At 38.1% G+C, this 21819-nt stretch overlaps 1 protein-coding gene across 8 annotated transcripts in view; it reads right to left on the bottom strand.

The window, feature by feature from the left end:
• The window catches only part of RHOT1 (ras homolog family member T1), a 61265-nt gene that overhangs the window by 34624 nt on the left and 4822 nt on the right, over positions 1–21819 (bottom strand). For all 8 annotated transcript variants that reach the window (XM_079799207.1, XM_079799210.1, XM_079799209.1 and 5 more), the window contains exons 2-8: positions 8910–8968; positions 6996–7077; positions 4932–4975; positions 4413–4466; positions 4208–4260; positions 2056–2164; positions 1653–1754 (exon numbers count right to left, since the gene is read on the bottom strand). In XM_079799207.1, the coding sequence (XP_079655333.1) occupies positions 1653–1754; positions 2056–2164; positions 4208–4260; positions 4413–4466; positions 4932–4975; positions 6996–7077; positions 8910–8968 (503 nt within the window). The remainder of the gene's footprint in view (positions 1–1652; positions 1755–2055; positions 2165–4207; positions 4261–4412; positions 4467–4931; positions 4976–6995; positions 7078–8909; positions 8969–21819) is intronic.

The following is a 21819-nucleotide window of genomic DNA, read 5'->3' as shown; positions in this document are numbered from 1 at the left end:
CAACTTCATTCCTAATTATACAAAGGAATTGAAAACAGATGTTCAAACTTGTGTGTTAATGTTTATAGCAGTTATATTCACAACTAGAGGCCCAGTGCACAGATTTGTGCATCAGTGGGGTCCCTTGGCCTGGCCTGAGGGGATCAGTGGACTTCTGTGTTGCTGCAGCCTGGCCTTACCCGCCAGCTTGTTGGGCTTCAACCCACTATCCCTGTTGATCCTGCACAGCACCAAGTAGTGCGAGAAGTGGCAGGTGGCCAGGGAGGAGCCTGAGCCGGGGCTGGGCACTGCATTGCTATAGCTCATCCCGGCCCCACTGCACCTGCCGCCACTGCCCAGTAGGCTCGCTGCTGCTTTGCTGAGGTCTCCATGCGCCCATCTTAGGGTGATACTGGCACGCCCATGACAGCATAGCCACTGTTTGTCATCGTAGCCTTGCTCCTTGCTCCTCGTGCCCAGTCAGTCCTGATTCTGGGACTGGGAGACATGAACTGCATGCCTGTTGGTCAGTTGAGCAGCCCTTCCGCTGTGGGAGCGCACTGAACACCAGGGGGCAGCTCCTGCATTGAGTATCTGCCCCCTGGTGGTCAGTGGAAGTCATAGCTACCGGTTGAACAGTCGCTTAGGCTTTTATATATATAGATAGCCATAAAATGTAAAACAACCCAAAAGTCCATCAATAGATACTGTATTTTCTGGCGTATAAGACGACTGGGCGTATAAGATTTTCCTGGGTTAAAAAGTCGTCTTATACACCGGAAAATACGGTAAGTGGATAAACAAAATGTGAAACATATCCATACAATAAAGTATTGTTTAGCCATTAAAGAAATGAAATGCTAATACATGCTACCACATGGATGTACCCTGAAAACATTACTATGCTAGGTGAAAGAAGTCAAACAGAAAGACCACATGCTGTATGAATCCATTTATATGAAATGTCCACAAAAAGCAAATCCATACAGACAGAAAGTAGACTGCCCAGGGTTGGGGGGATGGGGGTAACTACTAATGGGTACAGGATTTCTTTTTGGAGTGATGAAATGTTCTGGAATTAGACAGTGGTAATGAACATACAACTGTGTGAATATACTAAAACCACTGAATTGCATACTTTAAAGGGGTAAATTTTATGGTATGTGAATTTTAAATAAAAAATAATTAGTTTAAAAAGTACATGGCAAAATATTATTCAATTTTAGATATTTCATTAAGGAATTATTGAATTTCTTAGCTATGAAACAAAAGGGAGTATTCAAGTTTTATTACATGTTGTACCCATGTCAAATAACTACACAAGTTCTTTCTTTGTGTATGTTTTTAAGTTTTTGGACTTTATAGTAGCAAAGCAACTAGACCATTAGCTAAGTCTTTGAACTTTTTGCTGTTACTATTGCCAATTCTCCTGTTTGTCCTAATGGCAGTTCCTGAATAGTATTTTATCTGGAATACTTTTCTGAGTATTTAATGTAAATATCTTTGTAGAAAATGTAAGTATAATAAACAATAAATTTAAATCACAGAAGTTTACAACAATACTTAAAAGAGTTACTAAAAATCACTACCACATTAGAGTTAGTACCTACACATTCCAGCCCCTACTAACACAAACTGGGGAGTTGGGGGTGAGGGGGCGGGGGAAGGGTTACCTCTTTCTCCTCTGGGCAGTACAAGGGCCCTGTAGGATGAAGAACAGCTTTCTGGGCATAATAAAAGAGCTCTGATATGTTCTTCAGATTTTTTGCTGAACACTAAAAAAAAAAGTTTAAAATTTTACAATCTGGAAGCAATTATGAGAGTTAAAAAACCACCAATGTAAGGTAATAAAATTCCTCGAAGAAACTGAAAAAGCATTTTACTTAGTGGATATCACAAGATGGTTGTCTACAAAGAGCTAAGAGGCCAACTTCAAGTTCTCTGTTTTATTTGGTTTACATGACTTTACAAACAGCAGGAAATTTATTCCATCCTACATCTCCCCAGCCTCCTATTCCCAACCTCAATTTAGTGAGAATTCACCAATAGTAAATTTCAAAATCAAACAAGGCATACCTCCACACAGGTTTCTATTTCGGTGTACTGGTTCATAATAGGAAGGATGGTCTCCATACTACTATATTCCACTAGATCAGATTTGTTCCCAACCAATATCAAAGGCAACCTGAAATAAACAGGGCACATTGTAATACTAAGGAAGACAACATACGTTAGATTTATATTTTAATGTACATTAACCCATTCTAACGAATAAGATTTACTTAATCTCCCCAATATGAACCCTCTACTGTAGTCAGCTCAGCTCACTAGAAAGCATATTCAACAAATACTTATTGAGTACCTATGATAAGCCAGGTACTGTTGTAGGCGTTAAGGACATAAGGCAAAGTCCATCCCCATTCTAATAGTGTAACTAGGAAATGGACAATAAGCAAATAAACAAACAAGACAATTTCCAGTTGTGTTAAGTACTATGAAGAAAATAAATAAGGGGATATGGGCTAGAGTAATGAAAGGGAACTAATTATATGTGATAATCAGGGAAAATCTTTCTGACAAGGTGGCAGTTGAGTCAAGGAGTGAAGGATGAAATGGAATCTGCCATATGAAGAGCCAGGGAAGAGCTGGGCGGTAAGAAGAGACAGCATGTACAAAGACCCCAAACTAAAAAAACATCTTGTTTAGTCCAAAAAACAAAAACAATGAGAGAATGGCTGGAGAGTCCTGAGCAAAAGAGGTATGAAATGGGGTTGGGGAGAGGAGAAAAGATCAGACACATGAGGACTTACAGATGTAGTAAGGAGAGTAGGTTTTATTGTAAATGTAAAATGGGAAGCTACTGGGGTAATGACATGATCTGATGGACCTTTTAAAATGCAGTCATTTGTTATCTTTAGAGATACATAGTGAAATATTTATAGGGTGATATGGTATGATTCTGCTGTTAGATTAGATATGGAGGCTGAGGAAAAGGCAAAAAATAAAAATAAAAAACATAGGTTTTTAGCTAGATAAAATGGGTAGATCTCCTGAGACAGAAAAGACTGAAAGTATTCTTTAAGAAGCAGAGCCCTAGCTATTTGGTTTCCACAGACAGAGCGTCAGCCTGAGGGTTCAGTTCCAATCAAGGGCAAGTGCCTCGGTTGCAGGCTTGGTCCCCGGCCCTGGTCGGGCCACTTATGGAAAGCAACCAATCAATGTGTCTCTCTCACATTGGTGTTTTTTTCTCTCTCTGTCTCTTCCCCTCCTTTCCACTCTAAAAACCAATGGGAAAATATCTTCCAAAGAATTTCAAAGAAATCTCTCTGTAGAAATTATAAATGAAGATCCCTAGTTTTTCAGAGAATTTATAAAGCACTCACACATGCATTATTTCATTGGATTCTTAAAATAACCACAAGTATTATCCTCATCTCTGCTTCCAGTTGAGGAAACAGGCTCAATGAAGTCAAACTCTTTTTTGGTTTGTTTTGTTAATCCTCACCTCAGGATATTTTCTCCACTGATTTTTAGAGAGAGTGGAAGGGGGTGAGGGGGTGGGGGAAGGGTTACACCCATGTGAGAGAGACACATCAACTGGTTGCCTCCCGCAGGAGGCCAGGATCAAATCTGCAACCCAGGTATGTGTCCTTGACTGGGAATTGAACACAAGACCCTCTGGTGCACAGGCTGACGCTCTACCCACTGACCAATGCCAGCCAGGGCTGAAGTCAAAGTCTTTAAAGATCGTAAGCAGCCAAACTAGATTTCAAAGGTCGTTCACTTTCCTCCAAGTCCCATGCTCTTACATACCCACACAATGAGCAATCAATGACAAGGGAGAGTGTCATTCCTCATAAAATTGGCATCTAAGTGAGAGGCACATACAGTGCAGTTGAAGAGGAATTCTAAAGCTGAGACTTTTCAAGTATTGGTTTGAGAAAGAGAAATGCAAGATTAATTATCAAAATATTTAATGTCTGAAATTATGAATCAGAGCTCTATTCTGTACTTTGCTCTCAAATATTTGTGTTGCCTCAAATCATTTCTTCCAAAAAAGGAGTGTGTATGCAAACAGGTAGATAGACCTATAGATAAAACAAATGTGGAAAAATGTTAACGACTGGTGGATTTAAGTGAAGTGTTTATAGATGTTTATTATACTACTTCTTGCAACTTTTCTGTAAGTTTGAAATTTTTCAATATACAAAGTTGGAGAAAAAAATACCTGCTATCTTTGTCTGTTCTTTCATTTATGAGAGGAATCCATCGACTTGTTACCTAAAATGAAAATTAACAAGAGCTAAGCCATATAGGATCTTCTTTGAAAAATACCCGACCTTTAGACCCCTAAAATTATAAATTGGGGATCAATTTTGAAAGTGCCCCCGTTGAAATTTAACTAAATATGGTGAAAAAAGTCATAGTCATACCTTATCTATAGAATGCTTGTTGTTAACAGCATAAACTATGCAGATGACATTAGCCTACAAGAAAATTGAACAAATTAATAGTATTTTTGTAATAGTAAGAAAAACTTAGCACGCCTCTAAGAGGAAAAAGTTCATAAGGACTTACAGCAAAAATACATTCTCAAACTCAGCAATAACAACAAAATAAGTGAGAGAATAAAAAAATAAGACTTAGAATCATAACTGTTTTCCCACAAAAACCTACTACTATTTTTTTAACTCATCTGTGATTTTGGGGTTTTTTGGTTAATCCTCACCTGAGGATATTTTTTTCCATTGATTTTTAGAGAGAGTAGAAAGGAGGGAGGGAGGGTTGGAGAGATAGACACATTGATTGGTTGCCTCCTGCGTGTGCCCTGATCAGGGCCGGGAATCAAACCTACCACCTAGGTACATGCCCTTGACCAGAGTCAAACCTGCAACCCTTCAGTACACGGGCCGACACTCTAACCACTGACCCACACAGGCCAAGGCACTCACCTGTGATATTTCTTGATGAAGTTGTTCATCACTCTGTTCTGCTTCTACAAATGACAAAGTAAAAAATAGATTCATATTTTACACATGTCCATAAAAACTAATGGCCAGGCTAAAATCTATGCAACACCCATCTAACATCCCTATAAACATCCCTTATTCCCTAAGTCATGGTATAGTGCCAGACTAGGTGGCAAAGACAAGGGCAGGCCAGGGGAAGGGAAGGGTGATAAGGAAGCTGGCTGGCACTGAAAGACAGGTTTACAAGAGGATAACTCAGACACAGAAGAGCAAAAGGCACTGTGTTATAAATCTAGGCCGGCATCTGACCCAGAGTTGACAAGGTCAGGCAAAAGAGATCAGAAACCCAAGCTAGAAGACTGGGTGCTGAAAAGTCAGAAGCCCAGACAAAGCATCTATCCACACAAGGTTGAAAGGTCACATGAGAATCTGGGCAATACAAGCTTAAGGTCTAGATAGCAGATATGAGTAATATTAACCAGGCCCCAGAAGCAAAACTAGAGCATGATAATGATGAGTCAAGAATTCCCTCTCGAGTGTATATCTCTGACCAGAACTGGTCTCAATGGGTAGATGTGCCTATTAACACCAAGGTACACGAGATATGTATGATATAGGTAGGAGGAGGAAGCACATAAATGAAGAGCAAAGCCATTATTGACATATTAATTCAGATCATCTTACATTAAATGTTTTCCCCCCAAATGCCTGTTATTTCTGACATACAAACTAATATCATATATAAGTTCAATTGCACTTTACACTATGCTAAAATAACTGGCCATTTTTAATATATTTCATATGTTGAATAATCAATGGGTTATGGCTCCAATTCTAATACTGAAGTGAATCTAATTATATGGCTATACTTATCTAAAAAAATTATTCTATAAGTTAAGCTACAGTTATGAGACTGTAGCAGAAAGTATCCACCCCCCTCAGCTTCTAATATAGCATAGTGCTGTCCAGTAGAAATATAATGCAAGCATATATATGTAATTTTCAATCTGCTAGTAGTCACCTTAAGAAAAGTAACAGGTAAAATTACTCTTTTACTTAACCCAAAATATCAAAAAATTAAAATTTCAATATATACTCAGAAAAAGTACTAATGAGCTATTTTATATTCTGGCTTCATACTAAATCTTTTAAATTCACTGTATTGTACACTTAGAGCACACTTCAATTTAGACTAGCCACACTTCAAGTGTTCAAATAGTCACATGTTTCCGACTGCACAGTACTAACATTTATTTTTTAGGCTATATGAGATGCCAGTTTGGCAAAACAAAGTATTACAATGTAGTTATATCCATTTTAAAAAATAGATTTTATTGTTTAGACCAGTTTTAGGTTCACAGTAAAACTGAGTAAAGGGTACAGAGATTTCCCATCTACCACCTGCCTCCATATAGCTTCTCCACTGTCAACATCACTCATGAGAGTGGTACATGTTACAACTGACTCTTCAAAAAAAAAAAAAAGTCCCAGAACAAAGCACAATAATTTAATGATTAAAAAGCAAGTAGTAGTGTTTAGAAAAAAATTTATATTATAGGAAGCAATACAGATGTGCTATCATATAATGTAAGCAACTTGACGACTATTTTAACTATTATTTTATTTAAGACAGAGGCTGAAAAATTAAAGAACAAATTTAGAAATCAACAAATTCTGAAATTTAGAACTCTTTCCAAATCATCAGAGCATGCCTGATAACAAATTATCCCAGAACTTCTCTCTGCAAACATGCCAATTCAAGGAGGGTAATGACTTATCTACTTCTTGTCATTTACCATTCCTCCTTCCTTTTCATCATTATGGAACCCACCTTAGTAAATTAGGGAAGAGAACTGCAAGATAGAGGCTTTAGGTGGGTCTGGGGTAGGAATTGACAGGAAGATATAAATGAAACAAGAATGGTAAATGATCATTTACTGCTAGAGAAGGACCACTCTTGTTTAATATTTTTTAAACCTCAGTAAGTACCTTTTTCGGATTACTGAACTAACCCTACAGCTTCACCTACAATAGGTCATTCATTACCTGAGTAATCTACGATGTGTGTTGGAACTCTCTCAGGGGTGACATCAGCTGGAATAGTGATTTCTTCTGCCCGAGGAGGAACCTTCATTTGAAAACAAATATAGAAGAAAAATAAGCCACCTTTGGATGTGATTGATTAATATTGTTAACAGATTATGTAAATGTATCTATTTATTAGCCCCTTTCATCCATACCTATTTTACAGGTATTTGTTGTACTTTTAAATGCTTATTTTTGTGTTTTACTACAAATGCAAATATATATTAATGGTATATGACAAACCACTTTTTAAAAAAAGCACATTTCTACCTGTGTGGGCACCGGACATATAAGATATACTTCAGATCTGATGTAGCCTAATGCAGTACTTAAATTAATTTGGTGTTTTAAACATTAGGTTTTTAAATGTTGAGGATAAAAAAGTTTTAGATGTAGAAAGTGATGTTGGCTACACAAAATTGTGAATGTATTTAATGCCCCTAAATTGTACATTGTAAAATCTAATGTTTTCATTCTATTTTGTTGAAAGCTTGACATACTGTACAAATGAAGAACTATATTAATCTAAAATAATCCTCAAATAAAACAATGTTATCAAAATTCATTTCTTCTCGAAGATAACTCATTGGCAACAGAATAAGCCTTATGTTTAATGATCCCATTTTTTAGAAATACTGGATGATTTTTAATCAATTAAAAATCCCTTATGCACACTCAAGAGGACTATGCTAAAATGATAATTCTAAACTAAGTTAAATTATCATAGAAAACTTTTAGGTATTACATCCTGGGCGATCATAATTAATGTTGCTAATTCTGTAAACCACACAGGAAAATACACTTCACTTCATAAATTAAGCAGTAGTTATTTAACCATGTTACTTAAGAGGGAAAAAAAGCAGAAGAAACAATGAATGGTCATATGGCCACTGTTGAAAACACTATTATATCATACATCATATTCCTGTCTAAATAATGAAATTATACAGATATTCCTAAGTAAGAGTAAAAAAAAAAAGGGGGGGGGTAAATGTAAATTGTGGCACTAATAACACCTGCAATGTGAAGAAAGAAAATAAAAAGAAATAATTTTCATCCCATCTGCATTGATCCCATTCCCCATAACATAACAATATCCTGATTTTATGTTAAGGCCTTAACCAGCAATCCCCCATACTGGAACTTCCAAAATGTAAACAAATATGTTGCCAGTAATAATAAAACCCACTTTACTTTTAGTAGCACTCCCATTATTAAGCTTATCTCATTTGAGACCCACAATAATCCTTTGAGGTAAGTAGGCAAAGGCAGAATGAATTAGTTTCTCTATTTGTAAAATGATGGAGGTGGATAATATTAAAGGGTTTCAAATATGTGTGTCAGAATCCTAGTAGTTCTAATGCCTCAAAGACTAGGGGGTGTCAGGTGGAAGGCAGGTGGGGATTCAGCCCTTTTGTCCTAACTTCAACGAAAGGAATACCCATCTGTTTTATGACCAACATTTTATATTTAAGAAACTCTCTCTCTCTCTCTCTCTCTCACACACACACACATACACACACACATACACACACACACACACACAAATGAAAGGATTACACAGATTAGATTACTTCTATTATCCCTTTCAGCTCCCATTTTACATATGAGACTAATAAAGCACAGAGATGACAATATCCCAGCCAAGGTCAAAAGTATAGGAAATGCAAAGGACTGAGGTGAACTCAGATCTAGCGTGACTCTTTCTCCTACACCGTATTTCAGGGATGTCTTGTATAAAATAATATGAGCTTTTTAAAAAATCACAACTGTCAGAAAGGAAGCACATGCAAAAAGGCAGAATTTGTTTCATTTTAGCTCAATTTTGAGAAATTTAAAACATTTTAAAAATAGCAAAGAAATCAAAACGTTTACCTCCTCTGGAAATTCTTCACTGACCAGAGACATAATCAGTGATGTCTTCCCAACTCTAGCTGTGAAGAGAAAAATCATTACTTTAATAGAGTGTTCAGGTTCATGAACTCATAATTCAGCAACCACATAGAAAGTCTGTTATTTGTTAGCTAAAATCAGAGGCATCCAAATTACCACATTTTAGTACAATACTTCAAGTATATCTCTTTTTCTTCTGCTTAGAAAGTTACACATAGTCATTGTTTAAAAGAAAAAATTATCAAAGTTTATTATATAAAAGTAAAATTCTCCCATAATGTCCTCATTAACAGTTTAATATAGACAGTCTCCCAGATTTTTTCTACACTTATCCTATCCTATCTAATAAAAGAGTAATATGCAAATTGACCATCACTCCAACATACAAGATGGCTGCCCCCATGTGGTCAAGGATGGCCAGCAGGAGAGGGCAGTTGGGAGGAGCCAGGCCTGCAAGGGAGGGCAGTTGTGGGCGATCAGACCAGCAGGGGAGGGCAGTTGGGAGGGACCAGGCCTGCAAGGGAGGGCAGTTGTGGGCAATCAAGCCTGCAGGGGAGGGCAGTTAGGGGTGACCAGGCCGGCAGAGGAGGGAAGTTGGGGGTGATCAGGCCTGCAGGGAAGGGCAGTTGGGGGGGGGACCCAGGCCTGCAGGGGAGAGCAGTTGGGGGGGACCAGGCCTGCAGGGGAGGGCAGTTAGGGGTGACCAGGCCTGCAGGGGAGGGCAGTTAGGGGCAAACAGGCTGGCAGGGGGGCAGTTTGGCATCAATCAGGCTGGCAGGGGAGTGGTTAGGGGGTGATCAGGCTGGTAGGCAGAAGTGGTTAGGGGCAATCAGGGAGGCAGGCAGGCAGGCGAGCAGTTGGGAGCCAGCAGTCCTGGATTGTGAGAGGGATGTCCAACTGCTCGTTTAGGCCCGATCCGGATGTCCGACTGCCCGTTTAGGCCCTACCGGATCGGGCCTAAACGGGCAGTCGGACATCCCTCGAGGGGTCCCAAATTGGAGAGGGTGCAGGCTGGGCTGAGGGACACACCCCCCGGGCACGAATTTCGTGCACCGGGCCTCTAGTGTTAATATAATAATTTACCACAGTGGAATCATAGTATTCCTACTATTTTACAATATTCCTTTTTAATTTAATTATGTATCTGGGCAGTATTCCCTGTCCTATATAAAAATCTCCTGGGAGAGGGAAGGAATTCTGTATTATTTAATGGATACAGATTTTTGTTAAGGATGATAAAGTTTTAGATCTAGACAGTCATGATGGTTACACAAAATTGTATTTAATGCTTCTAAATTGTACATTTACAAATGGTTAAAATATTAAATATTATGTTTTGTATATTTTATCACAATTTAAAAAAATAGCAATCATAAATCCATTTCATATTAACATTTAAAAAGCTTCTTACATTAGTTTTGGATAGTTGTATAAGAATCAATTGTATGATGTGTCATAATATAATCTAACAATGAACACTGTTGAGGTTTTCACTTTTATAAACAATGCTACAATGATTATTTTTAAAGGATAAATTTCTAGAAGTGGAACTCAAGTTAGCATGTATAATCTTTTATGTTTTTAATAGATATTGTTAAATTACCTTCAAAAAAAGAATAAACCAATTTACATCCTTACCAATAAAAGGTCAGAGTGCATATTTCTGTACACCCTTTCTTTTTTTTTTTTTTAAATACATTTTATTGATTTTTTTACAGAGAGGAAGAGAGAGGGATAGAGAGTTAGAAACATCGATGAGAGAGAAACATCGATCAGCTGCCTCCTGCACACCCCCTACTGGGGATGTGCCTGCAACCAAGGTACATGCCCTTGACCGGAATTGAACCTGGGACCCTTGAGTCCGCAGGCCGACGCTCTATCCACTGAGCCAAACCGGTTTCGGCCACCCTTTCTTTTTTAGGGTATCATATTTAAAGGATTAATAAAAGCAAAGAAACTTTCCTGTTACATTTTCTAACCTAGAAAAAATTTTTAACGCACAAACTTAAAAATCTTAATTTTCATTCTGAAATGTGCCTTGCATTCCCATCACATTCTGATCATATAATTGCTACCATTAGACATCCAACTGCTTATCAACTAAATCCTTTTGTTATTCTCAAGGAAAACAGTCCACCTGCCTATTAATCTCTGCCATACTAGCAAATCACAGCTTCCAAAAGTAAAGTCTAAATATAAAATAACTGGAAAATTTTAAAGTTAAGAGCAGTCACATTCTTTTTTTTTTTTTTAAATAACTGAAACAAAGGATGAACTGAAAAAACAAGTCAAGTCTCTGGAAAAATAACAAATGGCTGGAGAGTACTGGTCAAAATGCAGAGGGTGTGCTGTGAACAAGTGAGCTCTGCTGGTGGAGGGACAAATTAGATGGTCTAACAGGTGCCTTCTAGCTCTGATTTCCTCGGTTCTTTTCAACTGACTTGTGTGAGAACGCTTGGGCCTTTTCCAAGTGGCTGAGAGTAAACACTGTCACTGAGTTCTGACTGTGTCAGTGAACTCAGGGCACAACATCACAGAACTGCTAGAACCTAGTCATCAATGTCAGCTGATACAGCTCCCCCCAAATATGTTCTGATAAAGAACCTAGGACCCAGAGACAGTGATTCTCTCAAGGTCTCACTAAAAGATTAGTTGCACACCTAAGAGAATAACCCATCTCTTGATGGCTAAGTCAGTGTTCTTTCTCTTTCTTATGCCAGACTTTAAAAAATGTGTTAACACAAGTTAAAAATACAGAAAAGGAATGGTGACCCCCTAAGTCAGCAAACATTGCATACACAAATACTACATAAGTTAATTAAAGTACTCACTGATTCATTGCTGACTAATTCAGCAGCTCTGGCTCAAATTTTTTTAAAACTTAGAGACAATTTCAGACTTACAAAAAACTGCAAAAATAGTACAAAGGAGCTAGGTCTGTCCTTTAACCAAATTCCACATATGTTAACATTTAAGCACATTTGCATTATCATTCTCTCTAAATATATATAAATTTTTTTAAAACCAGTTGAGAGTAAGTTGCAGACATGATGACCCCTTACGCTAAAGCACCGTAGTATACATTTCCTAAAGACAAGATCATTCTCTTACATAACCACAGTGCATTGTCAAGATCAGGAAATTAACACCAATAAACACTATCATCTAATCTATAGACTTTATCACACCTCACATTCGTCCCACTATCATCTTTTATAGCAAAGAAAACCCTTTGTTTTTCTGACCAAGATCAAATATTGCATTTGGTTGTCAGTCTCTTTAGTCCCCTTTAATCTTTAGTTCCTCAATCTATCATGACCTTAACTTTTTGAAGAATACAAGCCATTGAATTTGTAGACTATCCCTCAATTGGGTTTGTATGATGTTATCTCATGATTAAGTTCAGGTTTTGCATTTTTGGCAGGAATACCCTACAAGTGATGTTGCACCCTCTTCAGTGCATCACAGCAGAAGGGAGATGGTGTCAATTTTGTCCCATTACTGGTGATGTTGGCTGTCATCACTTGGAGGAGGTGGTGTCTGCCACTATAATGTTATTTTTCCTATTGTAATTAATATGTATCTTAGGAGGAGATACTTTGGACTATGTTAATATCCTGTTTCTCATCAAACTTTTGTCCACTGGTTTTAGCAGCCATTCATGATGCTTAAATTTTGTTTCTATCAAACCTTCTACATTACTTTGCCTTCTACTGTAAGAAAAAAAACTTCCTTTCTGATTCATATTAGCATGGTCTCATGGATTATTCTATGGTTTATAAGCTGTTACTGTCACTATTTGGAGGCTACAATTGTTCCAATTTACTTTTTAAATGACATTTATGTAGGTATAAATCAGCATGATCCCATTTTATTTTTAGAATATGTATTTGCATAGGAAAAAAAACACACACCTGGAAGGATATATATACCAACAGTGGTTCACTCTGAAGTAAATGCGATTGTAACTTTCTTTGTGCTTTTCTATTATTTTCCCAATTTTCTAAAATAAACATAATTTTTGCTACTAGAAAGAGGTCAATAAGTACTATTTTAAAAGTCATTTTTTGGTAGTCAAAATTGGCATATTTTAAATTTACAGATGGCAACTGAAATTTACCTAAAGGTTGACATGTAAAATGTGTGCTTTCATTCCTTCAATAAATATTTCGAGCACTTCTCTCTGCCAGGCACTATTCCAGGTACTGCGGGTACCATTCACCAAGGTCTTCTCTACTTTTTAAACTTTCATGGAGATTATAATCCAACAGACTTATAAATTTTTCACCAATAAAGAACACTCTTTCTACAAATCAGCATAAAAAGCACAACTCAAAAACTGTGGCTATCTTGATTCACCCTTCCTCTGCACTTAGCCTTCAAATTATGTCAAATTTTCCTTTGAAATTTTTAATATTCATTTCTTCTTCTCAGTTCCTACTTTCCCTATGGTACTTTTACTGAAACGCCTCCCAGTTCCCAACTTTCTACCCCTTCCTCCTGTCTCTCCTCTTATTAATTTATCAACAATACAAATCCCAGTCCATGTTTCTCACACATTCTTTTCACTTTCTAACTCACCTGATCAAAAAAAAGCCTTCCTTGACTCTCAATTACCCACCACATCAAGGTGAAACTATTCTACTTGCCTTTGAAAATCATACAAAATTTAACACAGCTCATCTATGTAATCTCATTTCCCACTATTCCCCACATGCACGATTTGCTCAAATAGGCCATTCTGCTCTGTATAAGTACAAACAAGCCATGATGAATCCTGCTTCCCCAAGGGTTGTTTCTTTTCTTCACCTAAAACGCCATTCCCCCTCTCCCCTCTCCAGCTCCAAATAGTAACCATCGCTCAAGGACATCTCAAATTCTATCTAAACTCTAAAGACATTCCAGGGCTACTACAGGCCTCCTGTCCTCCTTTGAACTACAACTGTGACACATAACTTGCATCAAACTATTATGAATATAAAGTACATACTTAATATGTATGAATTTACATTAACACAATAACCATGTATTTGAAAACAATGGATAATGAATCAAGTTTTATTGATTTTATATGAATGGGAGAAGGACCTCTAGCATATCGACCAGACTGAATGAACTGTTTCACTTGATTTCACCTCCCCAAACACAGCAGTATTTGGAAGCTTCAGCACTGCCATCGGGGAGACTAGTCCCACCTCCTAGAGATTCTGAACTCTCCCTTTCAAAGCTTTTCTTAAGAGCAAACGAAGAGCTGGGAGTAGTATAGTAAATGCTATTTCATTTCTAAAATTACTTTGTTCAACTTGTTTCTAGTAAAAATTAAAGTGTTGCAATTTCAAATAATATTAAAGGAGGGTGTGATACAATAAAGAATACACCTGGCCTGGCCAGTGTGGCTAAGTGGTTGAGCATCTACCTATGAACCAGGAGGACTGGGTTCAATTCCCGTTCAGGGCACATGCCCACTAGGGGGCGCGCAGGAGGCAGCCGATCCATGATTCTCTCTCATCACTGAAGTTTCTCTCTCTCCTTTCCTCTGAAATAAATAAAAATATATTAAAAAAGAAAAAAGAAAAAGAATACACCTGGTCTTTATCCGCAGTTCCTGGCACAGAACTTCAAAATCCCTTGGAATTGCCTCAATGATAGTTAGTCCCTTTCAACCATACTTGAGTTTATCCCCATGGAATGACGCATTGGGGCTAAGAGAGGGCTGAGATAGCTTCAGGATGGAGGTTGGCAGCCAGAAAAACAAACCATGTTATTACAAAGTTGGAACTTTCAGTCCTACCCCAAAACCTCTAGGGAAAAGGTAGGTGCTAGAGATTGAGTTCAGTTACATGGCTAATGATTTAATCAATCATGCTACATAATGAAGCCTCATATAAAAACACTGGACATTCAAGCTCAGGAGAGCTTCGTAGTTGGTGAATATTGATATACTAGGAAGGTAGTGCACTCTGACTCCACAGGAACAAAAGCTTCTGTGCTCAGTACCCTTTCAGACTTTGTCCTGTGCACCTCACCTGGCTGTTCATTTGTGTAATTGTTAAGTATAGACTTTTTCTAAGTTCTGAGTCATTCTAGTGAATTATATAGAACCCGAGGGGGTTTTGGGAAGCCCCAAATATATGTAGTCATCCAGGAAGAAGTGTGGGTAGTCTGGGGACCCCACTTTGCAGCTGGTGTCTAAAGTAAGGGTAATCTTGCCCTGGCTGGTTGCTCAGTGGTTAGAGCAATGGCCCTCAGACCCAAGGATTGCAGGTTCGATTCCCCACCAAAGGCACCTACCTTGTTGCAGGTTTGATCCCCACCGGGTGGGGGCATTAACAGGAGGCAACCAATCAATGTGTCTCTCTCATTTTGATGTTTCTCTCTCATCCCCTCCCCTCCTGCTCTTCCACTCTCTCTAAAAAAAAAAAAAAATCAATGGAAAAAATTCCTCAGGTGAGGATTTAAAAAAATAATATAAAGGGTAATCTTATTGGAAACACTGACCTTTAACTTGTAGGATATGATGCTAGCTCAGGATAGTTAGTGTCAAAATTGAATTCAGCCCTAGCTGGTTTGGGTCAGTGGATAGAGCACCAGCCTGCGGACTGAAAGGTCCCAGGTTCGATTCCAGTCAAGGGCACATGCCCAGGTTGTGGGCTCGATTCCCAGTAGGGGGCGTGCAGGAGGCAGCCCATCAATAATTCTGTCATCATTGATGCTTCTCTCCCTTCCTCTCTGAAATTAATAAAAATATATGTTTTAAAAATTAAATTGAATTGTAGGAGACCCAGTTAGTGTCTGAAAATTGTTAGAATGCAGCGGGCATGAGAGCTTTGTATTTAAAAGTGATGATGACTCAAAAAACTGAGAAGCACTGTAATAGATCCAAGAGTGTGAGTTCTACTCAGATTTATTTGCCACCTACTTGGACCAAGTCTTAAGTGGGGATAATATGGAAAATGTATTGAATAAGATAGACAAAATTGCCACATAAGAGGTATGGGTCAAGTGCCATGTTCAATCACTCTATTTAAAGAAAGGAAGCGGGGGCAGGAAAGCTCAGAAGAAGGGATTATCTACTTCTCCCAGAGGTCTGGAAACACAGCAGGAAATTTAAAATGAATAATCAGCCCTAGCTGGTTTGGCTCAGTGGATGGAGTGTCGGCCTGTGGACTCAAGGGTTCGATTCTGGTCAAGGGCATGTACCTTGGTTGCGGGCATGTCCCCAGTAGGGGGTGTGCAGGAGGCAGCTGATCGATGTTTCTCTCTCATCGGTGTTTCTAGCTCTCTATCCCTCTCCCTTCCTCTCTGTAAAAAATCAATAAAATATTTAAAAAAAATAAAAATAAAAATAAAATGAATAATCACTTAAGGCACATGTGTTTTTAAGACAGTATTGTGCCTGTGTAATACCCAGGCAACCTTCCAGAATACCACCAATGGTTTCCCAAAGGACTCCCTAGCTGTCCTTGGTGAAAACCTGGTATTTCCTACCAGCTACTGAGCATCTCCAGAAAGACTAAGGAACAAGTGTTTCTCTGTCACCCACAGGAAATAACAGAAAACATGTCTTTCTTGTCCACTGTTGAATCCCTAGCTTCTAGCAAATGTATTTAGTAAATGGAGCTGTATGGCTTAGTGGTTAAGGGCACAGATTTGAAATTCTGTGTGTGGCTACTTTTGAGGGAGAGAGGGAAATGCAATGGGGAGGGGCTTCACCTTACTGATTATGTTTTATTTCTTAAGTCGGGTGATGGGCATTTGTTGTATTATTCTTTATACCTTTTAAATAAATATTCACACCCCCCCTCAAAAAAAAAATACAGCCTTTGGAATGAGACAGAATTGGACTGAAATCTTAGTTCCAGCACTTACTAGTTGTGTTTCCTAAGGCAAGTCATAAGCCTCAGTTTGTTCATCTATAAAATATCATTCTGAAAAGCTTCATTGAATTGGTTAAGAGAATTAAGATGACAGATGTATAATGCTTAGGACAATATCTGACACACACATGGTAGTTGTGGTGATGATGATGATGAGTTTGAATTAAAGGAGTTAAGAGAGCACTGGAATTGGGCCAGAAAATGTGGATTTGGGAACCAGGTCATTCCATTTTGTCATTAACACTGTGACCCTGAGTTGTCATTGATTCTCTCTGGGCCTCAATTTCCTCATCAGGTAAAAAAAAAAAAGATTAGATGGTATCAATGCTTATATTCTATGATTAATATAAACTATCCTATAGTAGTACACTTAGAAAACAGGCCTATAATAGATGAAAAAAATACAAGTTATATTAGGTCACAGACCCATTAATAGCCTAAAAATGCAGACAGATCTCCAAATTTTATCTGTTATCTGGTTAACTGCGTATGGGAAAGTGATTTGGCAGAAACATCTATATATATAAAAGGCTAATATGCTAAGTGTCCGACCATCTGGGTAATGAAGTCACTGAGCAACATCCGGCTTTCTCTCCCTAGTGACGACTAGCCTCCTTGCAGTTCTTCAGCCCAGGAACATGACTTGCTTTACAGCCAGGTGGAAATATTTCACACTTTAACCAAATGTCTGTGAAGCGTTTTCCTGTGCCTCATTTCATTTGATCCTCACAGAAGTCTTGGAGTAGGTAGATAGGAGACTCAGTGGAATCCTATTTTCTTTTCATTAGCCAGAAAATGGAGGTTTAGAAACTTGACCCAACTGAAAAGAAGTAAGAAATGGTGGACTTTGAAAATGACTTCAGGTTTTCTCACTGCGCAGAATATAGTCAGACACTGCTGCAGTTAAATATTTTAACCTTTGTTCTCCCTGCGTGATCTACAATAATAATCTGCTTCATGTTGATATTTATTGCTGTGTTGCTGACAATTACCTGAAAGAGAAGTTGGGGTGCTTCATTGGGCTGGAAAGAGTTTAGCTAAATCAGAAAGCAGGTCTAATTAAGCAAGTTCATTCTATATCTATAAAAGGCTAAGTTGACTCGCACATGCGCGATACATATAAAGCTCTCATTGGCACCAATCGCACGTGTGTTTCCATCTATCATTGTCGATTGTGAAATTGCTTTACACTTCTATTATAAATATTAAAATATTTCTTCTAATTAATTTCCTTTCAATGTGCACGAATCCATGCACTGGGCCACTAGTTAATCTATAAGAACAAGTGGGACTTGCCAAGCCAACATGGGGTCCAGGAACTTCTAGAACTTGACTTATATTCAGCATTTCATAACTTTTTCCTTAAATAAGTCCTTTTAATCCTGGCCTTGTTTAGGGTCTTTGCAATCTCAAACCTTCAACTAGCTCAAGGTAATATTCACCTCAACATCCATAGTCGTCTATCCTAATTCCAAATCATTATGCACAATGGAGGCAAAAGTTACCTTATTTAAAATGAGCGATTATCCAGCATCAGGAAACCTAGAACTCGAACCTCCTATCTATTTTTTTTCTCTTAGTGAATGATGCTGCAGAGCAAGAAGAATACGTTTGGGAGACAGCCCTAATAAGGTTCCTTGCAAAGAATAATCACCACTCTGATTGCAGTGCTCTCTGTGGATCACCAGGCAGGAGAATGCCTCTGCTGTGAAGTCCAATCAAGTCCATGGGGCCTTGTATTTTATGCAATTTCTTTTAGCAGGCAGTATAACTTCAGGTGCTTAAACCAAACATTTTAGAAGATCCAATGGCTGTACAATTCCTGTGACCTTTGAACGTCTGGGCTTTTCTGGCCACAGTGGAGATGTCTGTTTTTTTCCCTAGTGTCTCCAAAGGCACAAAACTCCCACCAACACTGATGTTCCCAGAGACATTTCCATTTCTGAAGAACTCTCCTGGATACCTTATATATCTCTATATTCTTATCCTTACCTTCCATGTTAGGAGTGGGAAAATGAATTTGATACTCAATAACTCAGATGCTCCTTGGTAATCAAAAGGAAAACAAATCTCACTCTTGCATGGTCCGTGAGAATTCTGTCTACCTTAATACCGTTAAGCCTTTGATCCTTCTCATAATCCCCTTTTTAGAATTACCATTTAAAAATTTTGCTTACATCCCACCACTCCAAGGCCCTCACCAGAAGAAGCCTACCTAACTTTTAACAGTTCACAATGTTAAAACAAAAGGATCGAAATTAAGTCAATCACCAACATCAAAAAGCCTATTCGTTTTCAAGAAAGTTAAGGACTTGTTCTCCTTCATCAGGCTCACTGAGAATCCCTCAGCAAAATTCAGGCCTTTGACAAGTGTTCTATGTTAACTTAAAGTCCCCTCCCTCACCATAACCCTTACAATTCTCCCTCATCTCTCTTCTTAAAAACTCAGAACAACTCTTTCCTGGCCATACTCCCTTCTGCTTTTCCACAGATCCCCTACACCTCCAGAGATATTCTCAGAAGAGAAAGACCAACATTCAAAGGAAATTCAAATTTCTTCACAGCTCAGCTCAGCAAGGCAATTCTGGCTGCCTACCCAGCAGCAGGCTCCTGCCAAAGTACAAACCTGCCAGTAGGTCTATTCCAACAGGGCAGGCCCCAGAGGCGGGAAAGGAAACACCTTGGCAAGACAGGAGGTATTGTAAAGACTACAAGTAAAGGGCCTTACTTATGTTTGCTTGTATAGACGTACCAGACAGTGGTACCAAGAGTGGGAATACTTCAATTTATTTATTTGAATATTATATTTTAGAGTGTGAATTTATTTATTTATCCATTCATATCTTGTCTCATTAGTTAGAGAATATGAGGCAGTTTAGCACTCACAATAAAACAATTCCATCTAGTTTCAGAGGTAAGACCTTTTAAAAATCAAAGAACATAAATCATTTCCTCATAAAAATCCGAGGGCAATTTCCTTTTTAAAAATAAGTTCAAAATCAGAGCAAGAGACAGATTAGTGAACTTGGGAGAAAACGAGCATGTTTTCATTAGTATCATTTTGGGTTTCCTTTCAGATGAGCAGTGAGATGACAGATACTTTAACTAATAAAGGATTACATAGATGTGATTTAGTTAAGAAATGTTTAAGTGAAACTAATCTAGGGCTTTTTGCTCCCCTTGTGCCTGCCTACCTAATCTTGAGTGAGACTACCAAAAAATAATAATAATAATAAAGCAGGTTTAAAATTAAAATTTCAAGCTAATTGAGAAATGAATGAGTGCCTTGAAGATAAGGAAAACATTTAAAAAATATTTTATATTTAAAAAATATTTATATAAGCCTACATTCAAAAAGATCCCTTAAAAATGGCAGATGAGTATAAACACTACACATTTTTAACTGATAAGAAAATAAAAATTATTTCCATAAAAGAAACAAAATCTCAAGCTCCTCTCTAATTACTGTACGAATTAAATTTTATATCTACTATAAAATAAAGTATAGATACTTTATATACTGTTTTATAACAAATAAATATCAATGAATTTCATTTAAAATTATATATGAAAAGATAAATATACAGTATTTAATATAAATATTAATATGAAGGACAAAAATATTCTCCTTTGTTAGCCAGCCACTGATGATCTCTTTCCTCTATTTTGTCTGAGAAGTATTGAAGTATTCTCTAAAAACAAAAAGCATGGCCACAATTACTCCGAAGGACAGAAGGCCTTCTGATTCACTTCAACACAACATGCCACAGTCTGAGACTCCATGCTTCTAAGTAGGTCATCCATGGGAACATCATTCATCACTACAGAACAAATTATCTAGATTTATCCAGGCTAAAAATTTCGTTGTCTTCTCATCACATCTTTTGAACATCTAGTTCTAAATGACGGCAAATTCCTAATAATCATGAAGCGGAAATAATATTTTCTGGGTCCAATTACCGCCCTACCAGCCATATTGGCTATTTTTCTTGACAACAAACACTGTATGCTTCAAACGGACCTACTCCTCATTTTTTATTTGTGTCTTTATTAAGAAGCTGTGTTGGCTCTTCCTAAGTTATTGTAATAAGAATACACAGGGAGGGGAAGGGTGACTATGAAAGTATATATTTAAGTGGAAAACTTGAGCATTTGGGAAAATAGCTGAGCATCATTCCCAAGGAAAATATTACTGACCATAAGCAGATGATGCGGGCCTGCAGAAGGACCAATGCTGTGATCTATCCCTCTCCTTCATACCTGATCCACACCAGGGCCCAATGGTGTCAGAAGAACAAGAGACAGTGAAGAAAGGATGCTTCAACATCCTTGATCAGAAAAACAGGTAGTAAACACAGTCTATTTGAAACTGAGCAGTTTAATCTTCAAATATCATTCTAACAAAGACCAGAATGAAAAGCTATATGGCTTTAAAAGGACCACAGAAAGTTTTTTGTTTTTCTAAAATAACTATTGGCTTAATTCCTGAAGTCTCTTTAACTCTTATTCCTATTATTAGTGTTCCCGTTGCAGGAAGAATCCTGCAATAGGGTTTCCTGCTGCACTCTACCCCGCCCCCGCCTGCTCTCCTCCCTTCTCCCCCGCCTTCTCCCTTCTCCGCCAGCCCCCCTGCTCTCCTTCCTTCTCCCCCGGCCCCGCCTCCGCTCCTCCCTTCTCCTCCCCCCCAGCTTGCTTGCTTCTCCGCAGCTTTGCTCCCTTCTGCAGTTCTTGGCTTCTTTCTATGCTGTCTTGATATGCAAATTAACCGCCATCTTGGTTGGGGTAATTTGCACACTCATCCCGATTGGCTGGTGGGCGTGGCTTGGCCATAGCAAAGGTGCGGTCAATTTGCATATTTGTCTATTATTAGGTAGGATACTTAAAGAATCGTTCCCCAACCCCTTCAAATCTCTAAGATGAACCTCTGGTGTTTCAAAGAGAAACTGACTTCCTTTGGCGAGGACAATAATTCTTGGCAGCCAAGACATGGAACAGACATGCATTGTCATTGTAAG

Source organism: Cnephaeus nilssonii, assembly GCF_951640355.1.
Source record: "Cnephaeus nilssonii genome assembly, chromosome: 19".
Lineage (NCBI taxonomy): Eukaryota > Metazoa > Chordata > Mammalia > Chiroptera > Vespertilionidae > Cnephaeus > Cnephaeus nilssonii.
Note: the sequence above shows the minus strand (reverse complement) of the source record. Positions and strands in the feature narration are given on the sequence as shown.